General features: G+C 42.5%; 1 protein-coding gene across 1 annotated transcript in view; it reads right to left on the reverse strand.

The window, feature by feature from the left end:
- SIM1 (SIM bHLH transcription factor 1) overlaps positions 1-20,776 on the reverse strand; it is a gene marked incomplete at both ends in the record, with an annotated part of 69,157 nt that overhangs the window by 29,122 nt on the left and 19,259 nt on the right. The window contains 7 exons of the mRNA XM_081320298.1: positions 154-301; positions 5,023-5,129; positions 5,395-5,594; positions 7,785-7,870; positions 8,025-8,133; positions 9,937-10,026; positions 11,535-11,617. Coding sequence (XP_081176424.1) covers positions 154-301; positions 5,023-5,129; positions 5,395-5,594; positions 7,785-7,870; positions 8,025-8,133; positions 9,937-10,026; positions 11,535-11,617 — 823 coding nt within the window. The remainder of the gene's footprint in view (positions 1-153; positions 302-5,022; positions 5,130-5,394; positions 5,595-7,784; positions 7,871-8,024; positions 8,134-9,936; positions 10,027-11,534; positions 11,618-20,776) is intronic.

The following is a 20,776-nucleotide window of genomic DNA, read 5'->3' on the forward strand; positions in this document are numbered from 1 at the left end:
TAACAGGCAAAAGAAAAGTAGTTCATTTTTTTTATGCAATCCAGCTCTGAAGCAACGGCCCCTCTTGCACTGAATGAATTCTCAAAACTGGATGGGAGCACTCAGGTGCCCTCTTCTGAAAAGTACCACAGAGCTTCCAGGACACGGACTTACGTGAGCACATAGTTGACGCTGACGATGCAATGGGGCCGGGAAGACCGGCTGTTGTGAACGATGGTGGCGTAGCTCTGCACCCAAACCCAGCCACCTTGTTTGGCCAGGAAACGGTAATATTTAGTGGTGACTTGCCCTTTTACTAGCACTGAAAGAGAAAACAGTAGCAGATTTAATTAAGGAAGGGATATTGCAGAGTCTGTTCTCTCAGGACAGAAGACCAGCATATAGACCATGATACTCATGAGGATTTATACCTTGCTTTTTCCTCCAGGAGCTTGAGGAACATACATTGTATTCCTTTCTACAAATTGACCAAATCTCCCAATGAGCTTCCATGACTTAAGGTGGTCTTGTATCTGAATCTACACAGTCCTAGTCCTGACCCTCTACACTGCATTGTAAAGGCTCCACTTCATCAATGCTTCATTGACATTTTATTTAATATTCAGGAAAGCTTGGAAACCTCCAGTTCAAACCAACTTTTGTTTTTACCAGTCGCTTCACAACCTTCTACCCAACCAGTCAATAACAGGCTTCATGAAGATAAAAACACTATGGAAAGACCATTGATGCATTCTATAGAGCACATAAACTAATTTATTTTTCAAGAAGAAATACTTCTTATCCCCACAACCTATTGCCTGTTTGATACATAGCCATGCCCTTTACCATTGCTATCATAGGGATTCTTGGAAGTCAATTTGTTCCATGAAGAGCATAAGAACCAAAAGCACATAAATGATTATTAACTATGTCATTCTACACATGACTGCTAAGAGGTAAGCTGCAGTGAATTCAACGAGACTCAATCTCATATTTACAGAGAACCTGCCCCTCCTCAACATGGTGCTTACCAATTTACTGGGAGTTGCAATCCAACACATCTGGAGAGCTCCAAATTGAAGAAACTAGTATGCAGAAGACTACCTATAGTAGAAATCTATGTATCAGAAATATGTATCAGAAGTCTATGTATCTACGTATCGGAAGCAAATCCCTGAAGATTGGGGGGGGGGGGATTTAGTTATCTAAAATCGGCTATAAAATTTCAGCACCTGACCTCTTTTCAGATAATAATTCATCAATTACAAAATGATGTTTCAGAAGGCAGTTATTTAATGACAATTACAGAAGCAGCAGGTAATTTAAGTACTCAAAGAGCTATTTTTGCAAATACTTTTTGTTAATCAATGACTTCAGATTTTCTAGTGTCAACACACTAAATGATCCTGTACAGTAGTTGAATTTCTTTAGAGTGGAACATCAACACAATAATTTCTATAAGTAGATGATCTATTCTCTTCAGTAAATGACCAGCCTAATTCTCTATTTCAGAGGGCATTTAACGGACAATATAAACATGGATTCTCTTTTCTCTCAATTTTACTTATAAAATGAAGCACTGAAATGAACCTGGCTTTGCGTGAGATTTGAAAAGACTAAAATCTGAGCATTTTACAAGTCATTCTGAATCCTGTATACTTAAAAGATGGTTGAGGTGCATGCATTATACACAGGACTTCAAAAATTAAAGGTATCGCACATGCGTAAAGCAAAAAAGTGGCTTTAAACCTATTCATTCTAGATGGTGTCTTAGATTTAATGTGATCACTTCTCCCACATTTGGAGTTGAAACATTAGGAGAGGTTTTGCCTGCTGTTTTTCCACTTATGGCAGAAGACAGAAGATACAGAACTCAAGAAGGGGATCAGTAAACTATGGAAAGCAGTGAAGCAACTTTCTTTGGAAAAGTATATCCTAACCTGAAAAACTATCCTAGGCTCATTTACCAGGAGGTGAAGGTGAAATCAATGGTATTATTTCATGTGCGTGTAGTTATAAAATAGGTTTTAGTCATCAGAGTGAGTTGCAGGAAAGTAAGAATGACCAAAATCCCAAACCTCCCTTGATTTGAATAGTTCTGGATCAACAAAAGATCTCACTGTAATTGCTCATTTAGAATTGAGATAGCATTCCACAGAGGCCACTTTCAAATCAATCTCATACACTATTCTTAACACATCACAGAACAGAGCAAAATCAGGGGAAGGGGAACATGCATGTTTACTGCTTCATGAAAATAAACTTTCTAAGAAGTGGAGTTGATTATTCCATTTCCTTAATAGGTCTCAGGTTCTTTGGGAAAAAATATTTAAAAAATCCTCTTTGAAATATAGTCTGCCTTCTTTCTTTCTTTCTTTCTTTCTTTCTTTCTTTCTTTCTTTCTTTCTTTCTTTCTTTCTTTCTTTCTTTCTTTCTTTCCTTCTTTCCTTCTTTCCTTCTTTCCTTCTTTCTTTCTTTCTTTCTTCCTTCTTTTCTTCCTTCCTTCCTTCCTTCCTTCCTTCCTTCCTTCCTTCCTTCCTTCCTTCCTTCCCATGAGCTTTTCCAAATTGGCAAGTGGCACAAACTTTCTCAAACTGGCATTTTTTAAAGATGAATTGGAATTGCAGATTTTCCTGCCATCAAGCATCACCTACCAATGGGATAAACAGTCAAAAACTGCTTTCTTTAACATGTACGTGAGGGGAGAGAAAGTTGGGTGAATAGGTGACTTAAGTCACATAGCATGTTGCCCAACTAACAGGTTACAAGTATTCCTCATCTAGAAACCTGCCTATTGGACTGTTTTGGGACACAGTCCAGCATTCTTCTGAATATAAAAAAAACAAACAACTACCATGCTGATAGGTTGTAGATGTAGAGGGAGGGTAGATGATGAAGTTACTAATAGGAGCTACTAATAGCAAGCAAGCTCCATTTGTGACTTGCCAACTAAGTAAGTGAAAATGGTGCTACTGATCCACAACCACCACCAGTCATAAAAACAGTAAAAGATATGGCCATGCAACCCCCATTTTGCTAATTTAAATAATGCACCAGTAAGTAGCATTCTCAAGCTATTGTCATTTGAAGTATAGCACACTTTCAAAAAAAAAAAGTACTACCCTTGTGTATACAAAGAGCCTACATAATGTGACAAAGCTTTGGAAACTAGCAGTTAGACATCACATGAGTCTCTGGACAAGCCAGATATTTGGTGTCTCTTCCAACCTAAACCAAGATTGCCATAGAGGACAGTGTCCAGTGATCAGAGGGGAGGAGGGCTATAAAGTGTGTTAGATAGTGCTCATGGGGGGAAAAATGGCAAAAGGTGGAAAACACTACTTCAAAACTGGAACAGCTAAATATGAATTTAAGATGCCTCAACTATGAGCTGTAGACAAAGGTAATGTTACAAATATATGGTATATCAAAATGGTTACTAGACACTGCTATGTCACATTTAGGAGATATGAGGATGATTCTTTTCATAGCAGTCAGAAGAATAATTTGTTTCTACTATATCTGTTTATGTATATATGTATTGACTGATTGATTGCTTTAGATCCCACCTTTATTATTATTTTATAAATAACTCAAGGCTGCAAGCATATGCAACATACCTTTCTCCTCTTATTTTCCTCACAACAACAAAAACCCCAGGAGGTAGTTTGGGCCAAGAAAGAGCGACTGGCCCAAAGTCACCCAGCTGACTTTCATGGCTAAGGCGGGAGTAGAACTCACGGTCTCCCCTAACCACATATGGTGTCCTGTCTATTCTACATTTATACATACATACATACTGTATACATAGTGTTTATATGTTGGTGCAGTGGTTAGAATGCAATATTGCAGGCAAACTCTACCAACTGCCAGGAGTTTGATCCTGACCAGCTCAAGCTTGCCTCAGCCTTTCAGCCTTCCAAGGTCGGCAAAATGAGGACCCAGATTGTTGGGGGCAACAATGTAAACTGCTTAGAGAGTGCTGTAAAATGCTATGAAGCGATATATAAGTCTAAGTGCTATTGCTATTGCTAGAAGTGAGTCTCATTGAATTCACTAAGGTTAACTCCCAAGTAAAAATTTGGTTGCTGCTTTTGTCATTATTGTAATTCTTATTTCCCTACTAGTGAAACAACCTTCTAGAGTCACCTATTTGTGTTGTAATAATAGACATGAAGATAGGCTTTATATTACTTCAAGAATGTCTGGATGATTCTAAGAAGTCAATACAGGTCATTATCTCAATGTTCACTGCAGATAGAGTGAACCAAAGCCAAAGATAAAAATAGAAGCAGGCGGAAATCAGAGCATCTACTGCTATAGTACAGTACAGAAATCCTGTGTGGAAAAAGTAATGTTTCATGGTCACAGGAATTTAGTGATTATGATCACAATAACACAATTCGTAGTAGATCAAACAGTGCTCCCCTAGACAATGAATTCATTTCTTGTATAAAATATCTTTAAAAGCTGGTGTTTTTTTCTTTTCTAAAGTTGTGTCTCCAGCCCCTGCTGCCATGTACTTAATGGGTGGAAGAATGACAAAAGGATGTGCTCTTTTGTAACATATTGGAAGCAGCAGTATCTACTGAAGAAGAGGATTTTAAAAGTTGGTGATTTTAAAGCCCCACTTCTTTGTGTGTGCATGCAACAACAAGAGACAGATAAAAGGGATGGGGCTTGGTTCATGTGGCTATGATAACCATCTTGACTTACTAACTTCCCCAAAGTGTGCCTGACTGGACCCATAGGAGATATTGCCCTTTGCAATGTATCTATCCCTTCCCCCACCCCTTCCCTTCCCTTTTTTCATCAACCTGTTGAAAAATATATCTTAATTTTGTTATCCCTCTCTTTTCAACTATGTGCTGAGACTGTCTTACTAGCAAAGGTGAGTTCAATTGCTCTTCTGCTTGGGAAAGTCCCAGCCAGTCAGCCCACTTTACTTTGGGAGTAAGTCCCTCTGAACTCAGTGTGACTTACTTCTGAGTAAACAGGGCTCAGCTGAGGGCTTCAAAGGCTCAAAGGGAAGAGGCTCCTTACGCAGGTGGTGAGCACAGCGCAAATGGAAAGTGTCACAGCCATGGACGTGGTGGTACAGTGTCTTCTCAATCAAGTCCTGAGGTTCATAACCAGTCAGCTCAGCTACCCTACCAAAAAGAGACACACACAGAGAGAGAGAAAGACAGAATGAGATTGGCTTCACACATCATGCCAAGCCTAGATTTTTAATCATGGTTTGTTAATAAGCCTCAGTAAGGTTGGTTTGCCAGCAGACTAGATCAAAATTAAAGCAAACAAACCCTATGAGAATGAGATGGAAGCCCAAATAGATTCAGAAAAGAAAAGGGCAACCAGCCACCTAATCTTGTTTGGGCTATTGTTGGCCTAAAGGAAGCCCAAGTGATGACTTACCGTGAATCAAGGAAGATGAGCTTCATATCCAGGCTGGCCCGAAACATAAACATATTGCTGTGCAGCTTAATCTCCGTCACAGCACTGGGGGGTAAGGAGTGGCCCACTGCCACCAAGCCAACATTTTGGTAACAGCCATCAAAAGGGGACATGTCCAAGCTGTACTGACGGATCTTTAGGTAACCACTGCAATGAATCACCTGTCAGGGCAAAGAGACAAAAAAAGTCATCTCAAGTCATCTACACAACAGCAAGCCACTCCCACCCCCTTGCAGGCTTCTGCCATGGCAAATATGCAGTGTGGGGTATATCAGAGCCCAATTATACGATTAACCAGGTTTTCCATATGATAGGCACACTAGAATGACATGCATGTCTGAATGGGGGAATTCCAAAAGGAACGTGGAGGATATCCCCTCCCCACATGTTGATGCTTCTCAGTGAAAGCACGCTGTAGTCCATTTTGTATCTTCTCATTGCTCCTCTCTTCATACATTTATATTTCCAAAGGATCACTTTTGGTGCAAGCCTGAATAAAGTTAAATTATATTCACTGCCAGTCTTCAACTGTATAGTAACAAGCAAATAACATGTATCCATGCTCCAGCAATCCTAATGATGGGCCCTCAACAAGTATGATTTTACCTTCAAGCATGGAATAAAACAATTACCTCTAGTGATATTTCACCACACAACCCTATGCACGCTGATTTTGAAATAAATTCAACTATCCTATAGGATTTGTAGATAGATTTGCGGCCTGAAACAATTTTCCTTTTTGTGAATCACAGTGTGTAATAGTGTCATCTAGCCATTGCTACAGAAATTCATGGCGCTAATGATTTTATAGGGCATTTCTTCAGTAGCAATTTATAGCTCTTCTAACAACACCCAGCTATTATTCTGGTGATATAAAACCTGCTTTCCTTCCTGTTAGATCAGCACAGTGATGGTGTATGCTATAAATTGCTTTTAATTTCTAATGAAGGAATGGCCTATAAGATACTATGAATCACTGTGAACATAGCCTTAGGAGTTACAGTGAATGTAACCTGCCTGGAGGGATCTTTCCTATCACTTGATAAAAGCATGTCAACATGCAAGAATTCAAAAGGATAACAGTTCTGTACACTGCATGGGATCAGGCTACATTAATGGCTGGAAAGACAATATGGAGCAAGAGGAGAGATCCTGGCTACATAAATAAAAACTTCTGAAACAAGATTGGCACAGAACCAGTCCCAAGAAATACTATAGACTTCCGCAGACAATTCAGTTATTTTCATTCAACAAGTAATTACACTAAGGCTCATTGAAGCCCTTTTTTAAAAAAATAATTATTATTTCATAGGCTTGCTTTCAGAGATGAATGTCCTGCAATCCATGAAGCTTAAGACAAAAACCTCTTCAGTAATCTTTTAAAGCTCAGCCCTCAGCCCCCTATGCCTCTGTTCAGACACAAGTTCCATCAAGTAGTGTAAAATTAATAACTACGTAGGTTTTAGCCTTAAGCAAAATTCTAATTTTCAGGCTGCACTGGGAAAAAAAATAATTCCACCACCAACAGAATACTCAGCCTTTTAAATTAACCAAGAATATCTGAACTTGATTTCTCTAGGATCTCCCTACCAAATAAGGATCCTTGAAATTGGAATGCCCCTTCAGTGATTCTTAGTGTGCAAGCCTACCCCCATTCAGCGTATTGGGGGTTTATCCATAACGGTAACAGAAAAGGCAAACTTGTTTTCTGTATGCTGGGGATGTATAGATTTCCCTGAATTTAAGCTGAGTGAAATCATGGGGGCTTAAGTGGATTTCAAGGGGCTTACTCCCAAGTATGCAGAGGCTTGCTGCTTTACAAACTAATCCTATGCCTGTTTACTCAGCTATAAATTTCACAGTATGGGGCTTCCTCCTAAATAAGTGTGGGCGACATCTCTATCTCAATTAGCATGAAGCCTCGGAGGAAAAACCTCCTATCTGAAAGACAAGAACGCAGCCACTACCCGGACCAACAACTGCAAGACATTAAAAGGAAAAGCGCTGCAATCTGACCCTTTCCAGATAGGCTGGGATTGCAATTCTTTCAGAGCTGCCAGATTCCAAAAGGCGGGGGATCTGCAGTTTCAACGCGAGTGGAGAGCGCCAAATTGGGCAAGCCGGGAATACTTGGAGTGAGTAGCATACCAGCACTGATGATGTTGCCTAGTTTGGGTAACGAAACGTCTGCAAGAAAACAGCCAGGCGCGGGACAGCACCAAGGGACACACCCCCTCCCCCTCGTTGTGGAGTTTCCAAGGCGCCTTTTACATGTTCAATATACCTTCCGCCAGCCGGGACTCCGGCAGTTCTCAGCTTGGCCACCAGTTGGCGCTGGCGCCGCTACCTACCTTGTAGCCTCCGCAGGTGAGGCCCGCGTTCCTCTTGGCCAAGACGCATTTCATCCGTAGGAAAAAGGAGCGCTCGATCTCGTACTCTGCGAGGCAAAGGAGAAGAGTGCGCATGTCAGGGAGGAGGCTGCTAGCGCGACCCCCCCCTTCCTCCTCCTCCTCCTCCTCCTCCTCCTCCTCCGCCGCCGCCGCCGCCGCCGCCGCCTTTCCTTCCCCGCCCGCCTTCCCCGAGCGAGTTACCCTGAACGAAGTGGGAATGATAGGGCTGATGAGCGGTGAGGACGGCGGTCATCTCGTCGTGATCGGCCGGGTGGATGTATTCGTAAATGCTGTTGCCGGTCAGCTCTACCTGAAAGAAAGGAAGCGGGGCGGGGGGGGGGGAGAGAAGAGCGCTGCAGCGTATTGAGGCAGGGCTGCCGGTTCGGGTCTGAGGCTGGGGGAAGACTGGGGCTTTGACTGGGAAGACCCCCGATCCACACAATAAATGGGACGACGGGTTCCATTCCCCCCCCCCCAAAAAAGCCTGGGTTCGCACGTCGTGGGCTCTGGTTAGGCTTTAATGGCATTGGGTGAACCCAGCTCGTGTGAACCAGGCTGCGTGCGAACCCAGCGAATGGGCCCTTAGGCTTTTGCTTGCTCTCTGCCTGCCGAGGTAGGCAACGAGCAAGCTAACCGACACCCAACAACTTCTGGCCCTCCAGGCCACGATCTTCGACTCGTTTGGAGGGAGGGAGGGCGGGTGGCTCGAGTGATCCCCTCGTTGGGAAGGATCAGAGGCTACAGAACGCTGCTGAAGGTTTGGGATGGAAATTTATCGCAGGGTAAGGCGGTTAAATTAAATGGCTAATCTTGACATCCCTCTTCTCCTTGTATGGTTAAAAAAATAAAAGTATCCTTTCACCTAGAAGGGCAAGCAGGCTATGAAAAGGCTGCGCCAAAAGACGCACCAGGTTTTTCTATGTGGAGATAATTTGGTGGAGCAGGAAGGTCGCCGAGTTCTAGCCTAGAACTGTGGCCAGAACAGCATCACTCTTGAGGCTGCAGTTTAAAGGTTTAATCAAAACCAGTAAATCCCAATGAGCGGAATAGAATGCATCCGGAAGCTTCAATCCTCTATATTTCCCTGGAATGACTACCACCGACTCCAAGGCAGCTTCCAAATTGGATCACACAGTCAGAGCAGCACAGGGAAAGAGAGTAAAACTGGAAACACCACCTGCGTTATTCCACAGAGGTGTCCCAAACAGCAACTTGTCCCCATTGCTCTTGGTATCCTTCTGATCATTTTGAGAAGACCTGAAGTCTCAACCCTGATGGCCTCACTCCACTGGAGTCACCTTCAAGGGGATTTGAAAACACGTTCTTGATTTGGAATGAGATGGATTCAAGGCATTCACAAAACGCAGTGTCCTAGGAAAGACTTTCAGAAGACAAGTCCATTGAACTAAAGACAAGTCCATTTAACAAAAACCACTCTATCTCTTTAGAACACCAAATAGCTGTTTTTAATGGGGGGGCTATGTTTTTAATGGGAGGTATGTTTTTAATGGAGGGGTCCCTCCCGGGGGACGGGGGAGGGGGGACGTTGGATTTCAGATTGATCTGGCCACGAAATGTTCAAGACGGAGCATTTATATATATATATATATATATATATATATATATATATATATATATATATATATATATATATATATATATATATATATATATATATATATATATATATATATATATATATATACATATATATATACATATATATATACATATATATATACATATATACATACATATATATACATACATATATATACATACATATATATACATACATATATATACATATATATACATATACATATATATACATATACATATATATACATATACATATATATACATATACATATATATACATATACATATATATACATATACATATATATATACATATACATATATATATATATATATACATATATACATATATACATATATACATATATACATATATATACATATATATATATATATATATATATATATACAGAGAGAGAGAGAGAGAGAGAGAGAGAGAGAGAGAGATGATGTATGTATGTATGTATGTTGAGGTCTGTTGAGGTTGATTCCACTGGGATGATTAACGTACCTGCGATAAACCCAAGTGCACCGAGGCAGTCTCCGAAATATACATGATCTTGCCATCAGGAGCTACCACAAAAATGAAACCATCCAAAGTCTGAAAGAAAGAAGAGAGCAAAGATCAACTTTCCCTGAGCGCATAAAATTTTTCTCCTGGTTCTGCCGAGATTGCCTTCTAACAAGAAGTAGAGAACTGCAGGCTCCACTTTTGACCATTTCCTGCCTGGCGATTTCAGTCCTTAGCGCTCCTGTCTCCCCCCCACACACACACACCCGGGGGCCAATCTGTGTGGACGTATAAAAGCTGTCTATGTTCGCCATGTCTTGCCTCCGGCAGTGGCTGAATGGCGCTAAAAATTGCAAATGTGGAATGGCTTTGGAGTGGTTAAGCCATTAAGTCTAGAACCCGGGAGACTGGGAGTTCTAGTCCCGCCTAAGGCAGAAAGCCAGTTGGGTAACCTTGAGCCAGTCACTTTCTCTCAGCCCTAGGAAGGAGGCAAAGACAAAACACTTCTGAAAAACCTTGCCAAGAAAACTACAGGGACTTTTCCAGACAGACTCCGAGAATCAGAGGCAGCTGAACCGGGAGAGTGAGTGCGAGACAAAATGTAGCAACCCGCATAATGGAAATGAGATTTGCTTTAGAGCACTGCAAGGACGGTTGGGTGGCCTATAAACCACAACTCAGGACGTCCAAAGAAGAGGCCCAGGAAAGAGCAGAAGACCTCCAAGGTCCCTTCTAGCTCTATTCTATTCTAAAGGGCCTTCTCCTTGCCGAGTCAAATCCTAATCACCGGCAATTGTAGCCCTTACTTCCGAGGAAAAGGGCTGCAATGGTACTAGTCTTTCGGGGCCAGGCTCCCCTTCCGTCTGAACTGTCCATAGCTTCCATCATTCCCTACCCCAGCTTCGTCATGCCTGGTTTGAATGATCGAGATTAAAGTCCAGAATATCTCCACGCCACCAAACTGAAGGTAAACAAGTTTCATGGGAGTAAGGTGGCTTTCCCCCCCTCTTTTAACAATTAAATGTATACTTCACCTTTCCATCTAAGATTGTTACTCAATCAGACAATACCACCCCCCAAAAAAAACCCTCCTATGCCTTAGGGTACTATGTTCTTCATGCCCCCATGTGAATAACTAACCCTTGGTCTATGGATCTTTCATTTATCGGGGCGTTCTGGAGTCCACGTGTGTTTCTTCTGAGGCCGTGATGGTGTTGGAAGGCAAGCACGTTTTATAAAACGCATAAACATTATTTACACGATAGGTCGAGTCGGAGCTGTTTTGCCAGCGGGATGCTCTCCGGATGGATTGGGCTTTAACGACCATGGTTCAGAAAAGCCACAACGGTAGGGCATGATGGGAGTTGAAGCCAACGTGACTGGAAAAGTACCGCAACTTTCCCAGCTTCCCAGATACTTACATGAGGCCACTTGAAACCTTGCCGGGCCCGAACTGACCCCACTTGTCTAAGCTTATGAAAGCCTCCAGCTCAAGTCAATGCCCCTTCGTTGCTAAAAAGTCTGCCCTTCAAGGGCTGCTCCCAAGCAACCTGACGCCTGGCAGGAAAGAGCTGCTCGTCCGCCAGTTGCATTCCTACCTGAAGCAGGTGGGATCCCAGCTCACGACCGACGTTGTCCAGAGGGCTGGCTCGACTTGAGTGGCCCCAGGCCTCCCCGAGTCCTGTCGAGACAAAACGCGTCAAATATAAAGAGGGGGGGGGGGGCGGGAAAGGGAACCCAAGGTTGTTTTCCTCCTTTGACGGACCCTAAACACCAAGGGCTGGATTGGCAGAGAAGGGAATCACAAGAATGCTATCAGCATTTTTATTTTTTCCAGGGACTGTATTTTACGGCTCAAAGAACAGGAAAAAATTGGTAGCATGAATCCTATGTCTCCTCCATTCCTTCCCCCCCCCTCTTTTGTAACCCCCTCCCCCCAATTACTACTGAGCGTATCTTTGTGGACTGCCCCTGAGAAGGAGAACCGTAATCCTCGGCAACCGATGTACCAAAAAAACCGCTTTCACCTTCTAGGTGTCACAGGTCTCCTGGTCGTCGCGATTTATGAGAGTGTTTCTTAAATTAGAGGACCCGAAAGGACTGAACAGGCGACTTGCGTCGTCCCCAGAGAGAACGATAGCTGGGGCCGATGGGGATTGTCGTCCTTCCCGTTTATGGGCTTGGGGGAAATAGCGTTTCCGGTGTATGCCATCCGGTTAAAACTGCAATCCTTCTACTCCGTCGGTCTACGAAAGAGCCGATAGATAGTCCCATCCAAACCTCTACCTTGAAAATGAGGCAGTTTATTGCACTGTTACTGTATCGTTTACCCAATAAACCCAAGATGGAAGAGTAATTTCCCTCCATAGATTTGAGTTAATTAATATTTCGGAGAATCGAAACAGCGACTTAGTCATTTGAGCCCTGAAGTCCTTCCCGCCCGCTTATCTCGAACCAAATCCTTGGGCCTCCCAGAATTAGGATGGCCGAAAGTGTAGCAAACAAGCCGTGGCGACCCTACAAAGCACCCCAGCAAAGTCTTCAGTTTAAACGCGAAGAAACCCTAACAAATCCCCAGCTTTCGCGTTCAAACTCCGGGGGAATTCGGCCGCCCAGTCGAGTAGTGATGGCGGAGCAATAAGACGCTGACAATAAGAAAGGTACTTTAAATTAAAAAAAATAAAAAAAATCTTCCTCCGTAGTAAGGCCCGTTGCTTGGCAGAACTTTATTCGGGGGAGGGGGACTTCTTCGCTGTGTGGGGCTCCTGAGGAATTCACGAATAATTAAGGAGGCCGGGTGTTATTACTTTCTTCTGGGGGTATCTAGTGGCTTCCCAGCGGGGCTAACACCTGAAATATTCTACCGTCGTTAGTCCCACCTTGTTCCGTTTTTAAGCCCAGGTAACGCCAGCCAAGATCGGCTTGGTAAATCACTGAGCCCGCGTAAACGCATTGCTGATTCCTTGTCTCTAAACTCCGAGCGATTTCCGTAAGTAGCATTCCGTTCTTTTGGCATCAGATCCTAAAGGGGTTCTCTCTCGGATCCAAGAAAAATAATTCTTGGCTCTAAACACACACACACACCGCGACAAATAAACTGGATAGCCTTTCCTGTACGATCGCGCATTCTCATCCAGCCCCCTCCCCGCAATTATTTATTTTTTAGTTTCCTTTGTGAGCTGACAGCAGAAGAGGGTCACATCTCAACAAAGCCTTTGGCTCCGTTCCCACAGTTCAGCCCAACCTCCTTTCAGCGGGTCCTTGTGTCGTGCGAACCCTGCCGGATTAGCATTTGTTTTCGTCTTTGCCTAACGCCACGTGAAGAAGACTCTACGGCGGTTCCCAGCTTTGGCGCTATGGTTATTAAACTTTGTGGCCTCGGAAGCCCCTAAAATGGCCAGTGATTTTTGTCTGACCTCTTTCCATGAATCAAATTGGTTATTTCAACTGGAGTTACGGTGGGGCAAGAAATAAAAAAATACTTTTTTTTACAATTATTTTCAATCTGTTTATATGTGGTGCAAAAGCTCAAGAACTATTCCATCTTCAGGGATGAAATCTAGCCAGACCTTTTTGTCTGGCTGGTGGGGATGGGGAATCCTTTTGACTCACCAGGTTAGCAAGTTCCCCAATTCCACCCCACCCAATACAATAAAAGTTACTTTGGTGTAGTGATAAGGTGATTTCTAGTCCAGCTTTAGGCCCAAAGCCAGTTAGGTGACCTTGATCCCGACACTTTCTCTCAACTCGAGGAAGTAGGCAATGGCAAGAGAAGAGAAAACTGCAGGGACTTGTCACTCAATTAAAAAGGGGACCCTTTATTTTTACCCGTTCCCTTCTCTACCTGCCCCCTAAGTCATGCATAATCCACAAACAAAAATGGTCCCATCTTGCATTATCCACAGCCAGGCCAGTCAGACACCCTTCTGTGCCATCGGCCCCCTCAGGTGGTCTCGTTTCTTCGCCCCTGTAGAGAAAAGGCGGGGGGGTGTGTGTGAAACCAAAGGTGAAGTTTTGTGCGATGCCTTTTCTACTGACCGACTTCAACCGAAGGAGCGTGAGACAATGTTAATGTAACTGACTCCGAAGCAACTTCAATCCACAGGACCGTTTCCCAAAGACGAAAAGGCTAATTTTACTACTAGGGGGCAAGGGCGAAGGAGAAATGAATGGGAAGAAACGGCTGTGTTTCGTGAACATGGCGGGGAAGAGGGAAATTAAAAACCAGTGGACAGGCCGGGACGAGGAGCCGGCAACCCCGCTTCGCCACGCCTCCTTTCACCGCCTCCGCCTCTTCCGTCGCCGCCTCGCCTTCATTTTCTTGAAAGCAGCGCCACGTCGTCCGGACTCGCGCACGAGACTTGCGTTTTCCCTTCTACCGACGCTACTCGATCTGTCTGGGCCAAGGGTAGGCAACCTCGGCTCTTTTATGACTCATGGACTTCAACTCCCAGAATTCCTGAGCCAGCATAGCTGAGTTTTTCTGAAGCATAGCTAGCTCAGGAATTCTGGGAGTTGAAGTCCATGAGTCATAAAAGAGCCGAGGTTGCCTATCCCTGGTCTGGGCGAAGGCCGGGCATTCCTATCAGCTGCCACCTTCTGTTCCCTCTTCTCACCCACCATCACCCTTGTGCGGCCCATCTCCACCGTTGGCGGCTACTCTTTCTCCCCCCCCCCCCCCTTCTTTCTCTGAGATTCTGAAATCTAGAATATGGATGTTTAAAACACTGGTCTAGCGTTGTCTCACTATTCATAAAGATATAGGAAAGGCTCCACCTTGGAAAATATGTTGTAAGCCTCCCACAGGCCTTGGATAAGACGTGAGCAGCAAACAAATTTTATACATACATACATACATACATACATACATACATACATACATACATACAGGGCTTTTTTTGTCATAGAATGCTCAGAACGGAGTTCCGGCACCTTTTTTTGGATAGAACCTTGTAGGGTAGGCAAGGCAGGTTATATGACGTGCGAGTTCCGGCACCTTTTTCTTTTACAAAAAAGCACTGCATACATACATACCTATACATTTCTGAAACATACCAATTCTGTGTATAACTTTCTCCTCCACCTTGCATATCTTTACTGGAGGGTGTCAGCAAATTTTTTTAAAAAGTGTGTGATCGAAATTTTGCCCTTTTTTAATACTTATCAACTGTTCAGACTGTTGCAGTCACCCTCTTGACTTTTTTAAATCTATGCTCCAGGAATATTCCTGCTTTACTCCTCCATCCACTTCCTCGGGTACCAGTGTGGGATGAGTTTGCTCTACGGTCCCTTCAGAACAGGCTAGTCTGCAATCCTGTTCGTCCCAATGAATTTGGATCTGAGGTATCTTGCAGACACCCCCCCCTAAAAATAAGTTTCAGTTTGCAGTCCTGCATCCGTTTTCCTGGCAGTCAGTCAGTGGAGCTCACTTCTTAGTAAGCATGGACAGAATTCTGCTCTTCACCTCATGACCCATGATTATTATCTAGGCATCCCAATAGATGATAATCAGTTTAGGGAATAAATGTTTCAAAATCCTGGACTGAGCTGTGCAATCAAGGCTTCTTAAATCAATCGTGCCTTCTTAAATGGTCTCCAAATGCTGGTGTTAGATCCCATACAGAACTTGCTAAAGCCTAACAGCAAGCAGCTTTGTTTTTGACCATTTCTGGATGATGTTCCCACTGGGTTGATTCATCCTCCTTTCCCCCCAGAAAAAACCCTGAAACAGCAGAAATTAGATTAAGAACAGACCTAAAACAATCGGGTACGTTCTATGACTTGACATATGCCAGACAGGAAAGCAGGATGAATCACTTTAGTACTAGATGTCCATTAGCACTTTCCATTTATCAGGCAGGGAAGGACAGGAAAACATGACATACTGGTTGAAATATTGAACAGAGCCCCCTCCTCCCCTCGAGCCATAAAGCATTGTGGGGAATTCGAGACACTTTAGCTGAGTCTCACCTGTCTCACAGGATTGGCGTGAAGAAGGCTAACATAGAATTGAAGGACAAAGTATGTTACTTTGGATGCCTCAGAAAGAAATCAGGTGAACATAAGAGACAAAGATTGAGGTCTTCCTTCCACACTTGCCCCTAACCACAGTATGGACATGCCTTGTCAATCTCTTTTCTGTCAACCTCATCATCCCTGCCTTTGTCTCATCTCCATCTTATAACCGAGGCAATCTGAAGTCTGAATCTGAAGTAAGGAGCTGCTGTACTTTTAAGCTTGTGCTTTCTCTCTTATCCTGACACCATTCTCACAATGGATATGATCTGGCATGCTTCACCTACCATTTGTCTCCTCAGTTCCTCTTTAAGTTGCTGCAAGTGCCTCTATCCCCTGGAAACTGGAAACCCTCGTGGTTCCCATGAGGAGGGTTCTGACATCCTCAGAGGCACCTGCCAGTGCTTGTCTGATCTTATGCAAGCTCTTTACAAACATGAGTCTAGGGCACTTTTGTAAGAATGAGAGGCCTGCTTTTTTTTTAACAGGGATGTGGTCTCTTCTGAAAGAGCTCTGCTTCACAAAAGATCAATTGGGAGAGGTGGGTTCTGTAGCTGCATGTGGCCAGTTCTGTCTCCATTGTATTCATTACAAGTTTTCCTCTTCTGTTGACAAGAGGTTTTACACAGCCATGTTGTTGTTGCTGTTGTGTCTGAAGACCTGCAAAAGCCTCTAAAAATTGTCTCCCTGCCTGACCAGCCAACTCTTCCAGGCCCAGACTCATTCAAGCTGCAGGGTCTACAATTCAGCTCTTCATGCAATGCATCACAGTTACTTACTTAGTTCATTCCGGCTTTGGTGGCACTGAGCACCATGTTGTTAACTGTGCAAGCTAATCACAGTTGTGTAAGTTGTGTAAATCAGAAGTCTGTGTGTATTCTCCATGGCTTTCCACCAGTACTTCCTGGTTTGCCAGCCATAAGATCAGAAATGAATGCATTGGTCATTCACTCCCAGCACCTTTGCTCCTTTACAGCACGAGTCAACAGCTCAATAGCAACAACTATTCAATAGTTGTCTTTGGCGTTCCTTGTTTATTCCTAGAGTAGAGCCCCTCTATGCCTGGGACCTGTCATTTTGACTATAGGTTTAGCTCTCTTTCAGAAGAGTGTTATAGCCTTGCTCACAAATAGCCAAACAGACCAGAGGAGAGAATGTGAAGAACACAAAACTCCCTCCCACTTCATCTTGTACCCACAACCTGTTAGTCAGGAAGCTGAACAGATGCCTAATCTGCCATTGTAGGTGTCCCAGATTAGAGTGATTGAGAAATCTATCTATCCCTTTCCTTCATTTGACTTGCAACTGCCAGGTAAGGTCAGGGTCAGTCTATAACCTCATGACTGTCACAAAATAGGAACCAGTTATAGGAAAGGCATAATTTATGTGGGTGTATTTTTCTTCCAGTTGACAGGCCAGTAATTAGTACTATAGTTTGAGTCAGCTATGAAGAAAAGGCCACAGCAGATTTTAAAAAAGTAAATAAATCCCAAATAATCATCTGTGCCTTACTCCATACTTCCTTCACATAACACACTGTATCATAGAGGCTAGGATTACCCAGAACACTAGATTAGTGCTACCCAGATTAGCTCCTTGGGGTTCAGGATGTTTGCACAATTTAGTAACTTTTTTAATGTTTCAAACAGAGGTCTTCTCCAGCTCTAGCTAGATATTTTATCCCTTGAAAGTAGGACCTGCATGTGGGAAACTCAGTGTGTCTGAGTTTAGATAGGTGTTCTGAGTTCACAAACAAGAAATCAGCAAAATTCCTACAGGTTCCATTTCTGTTGGAAGATGTCTAGGCGTGATTTGTAACAATGAGAAGGAAAGATGCTTCTTTTCTGGGAAAATCCAATAGAATGCAGGTATGTTATTGGTATGTCTTCTATGTATCCAGACATCTAGGAGTCAAAGTTATTCTTATACTGAAGTGGGATAATATTCTCAAGAAATTACTTTTGTGGATTGCAGGAAACTAGTCTCGCCGACTTGTGTTCCATGTTGATCTAAATAAACCATAATCAGCCTCATCTATTATGCTGAGTCAAGCCACAATAAAAAGTTGCAATCATAATGGATTCATATGTAGAACACCTTAAGCAAAAATCAAATATACCACATTGTGGCTTAGATAGTCATGAGGACTAGAGCTCTAAGTCCAGGAGCATTTACCTTTCTGAAAGCCAAATACAAGGTTGCCAATCTGGCCAAGGTTTCCTCAAAGGGATTTCTTTGATTTTGCTCTATCAGAGATTCAGAATATCTGGATTACTTCAAGCTTTTGGTAAAAATGACACATTCAAAAAACAAAGGTGAAATAAGAAGGAGGCATTGTGATTTAAAATGGAAATTTCTACTTAAAGTTGCCTTGAACTCTTTTAGAGAAATCAGCATATGCATCTATCAAAAACAAACAAACACAAGAGTCTAAATTTGACCTTCTTCCAACCTTGAGACTTGGACCAAATGCTTGTTTTGGTTTCCCTTTGGGCCCTGCTTCTGTCTCAGTTAAGCTTATTTTTTGAGATGCTTGGAAGATGAGTGAAACCATATACAGCAGATATATACAGAAACTATGACCATAGCTCATAGCTAGATCTTTGGGTGATTCTCAGCATACCTTGAATCACACCCTAACTTTTCCAAACAGAACGATAAAGCACCTTTATTTATTGCTATGGCTGAACTCATAGAGTGATTTATACCATTTACAGCATGATGTAGTCATGGCTGTAGCACACTATTGCTAATGAAGATGGGCTTTGTTTGCCATAGCCAAAGCTGTGACACTTCTATTATAATCTTATGGCTACAATTTTATCTGGTCGGTCTGGCAGTTAACTGCTTCTTTGAGTTCTTAAAAACTCAAATTTGTGTCATGTATGCCTTCTATAAGCCACTTTTCAATTGTCTCCAATTATTTCTAAGCATTAGTGTCCTATCCAATGATTCTTGCCTTCACATTACATGTTCAAAATATTTTAGCTTTAGTATTATGCTTCCAAAGAACAGTCTGGTTTTGTTTCAATTTGTACTGAACAATTCGTTCTTTTCATGGTTCATGACGTTCTCAACTATTTTCTCCAGCACTGGAATCCAAAAATGTATTTTTTTCTTAATTCCATTTTTATGATACTCCAGCTTTCACCATTGTAAACATTACGAATGGGAAGACCTTGAACTTGACAATATGTACCTTTGTTGTCACAAGATGTCTCTGCCCTTCAAAATAGTCTAAAATGATTATAGTGTTTCTCTTAACTAGCAACCATCCATCCCTGTCAATTTTTGAGCATAGGAAGGTAAATATTTAGATAATATTTTGAAGGGCACAGTCATCACAGTGACAACAAAGACATATGCTGTCAAGACCATGATCTTCCCAATCATAATGTTTACAATGTCACCTTATTCTCAGAGAACCAGTTTGGTCTAGTGGTTAAGGCAACAGGCTGGAAACCAGGAGACTGTGAGTTCTAGTCCCACCTTAAGCATGGAAGCCAGGTGGGTGACTTTGGGTGAGTCACTCTCTATCAGACCATGACATAATTAGTCAATTCTTGTCACAACCAATGGATCAACGCTCAGCTGATCAACAAAAACAAATAAGTGGACTCTGCATTATGGGGGGAAATGCTGGGGAAAAAACCAAATCAATTAGTTCTCTGCCTATTTATATCAAATGGCACTCACTATCTGCTGACTTTTTTAATATTGAAGAGTGAACCAGCTACGATGCAGAAATATTCAGAAGTAATATATATTGCTACAGGGTGACAGGATTGTCATAATTTGATGCCCTACTAATGACTTTATAGCATCTTCTAACCCAGTCACTGTTGTGGCAGTGTAAACCTGTCTTCATTATAATGATGGTAGACAATGCTTAAGTCACTAGTAGGGATCCTGTCTTACTGTGGGCAAAGTTTTAGTATCCTCTTTAATATGCTTTTCTTTAGGAGGCAGCACAAACATATGCCACTATCATTTATCTCGATTCTGCTTCAATAACACAGCCAGTGTATGGGTATCATGAAAATTTAATACAGGGCCAATTAAAATGCACCTATTTGTAGATGAGTTTCTTTTCCTAGAATTCCTACTCCCATATGTCAGATAGGAAAACCAACCATCAATTATACTCCTTAACCCAGTGGGTGGGATGCGGCAATAGGAGTCTGTAAATTAGCGCTCACTGTCTTTCTCTCTCTTCCACTACTCTCTCCTGTACTGTGAAAGTTTAACAGTCATCTGGAAAACAAAATAAATAAATCCCCAGTCCATCTTGCAAGTTGTCTGATTGTTGGTCTTTGTAAGTTACTGCTTCAAAGCAGTTCTTTGATGGAGAGATCTATTGCTTTCACTAGGGATCTTGTAATTGAAGCCATTCAATAATTCACTCTAGGCAGCAGAGACCAAAATGGCAAAGGAGAAGGTGACCAGTGGCCATATATGCTGCAATTAAGACATGATCAATAGGAATTGGATAGCTCTTAGTCCTCCCTGTGTCATCAGGATGATCACTGCTGAAGTACCAGAAATGACACAGTTAAGTCTCACATCAGAGAAAATGGAAATCAACACAACATCAGATTAGATAAATGCAAATGCTTCAGCTATAGTTTGGAGTTGACACAAAGCCTCATTGATGCAGTATGCTAATAAACAAAAACTTTGAATCATCACACCAAAGACTAGGTGATGCTGTAAATCACTGAAGTAAAATAGTCAGACCATGGGATGAGTTCACATGTCACACTAAGCCATGGCTTGCTTTATAGTCTGCCAAATAACCAAAGACATAGATAATGCTAACCTCTAA

Source organism: Vipera berus (assembly GCF_964194415.1).
Source record: "Vipera berus genome assembly, chromosome: 1".
Classification (NCBI taxonomy): Eukaryota; Metazoa; Chordata; class Lepidosauria; order Squamata; family Viperidae; genus Vipera; species Vipera berus.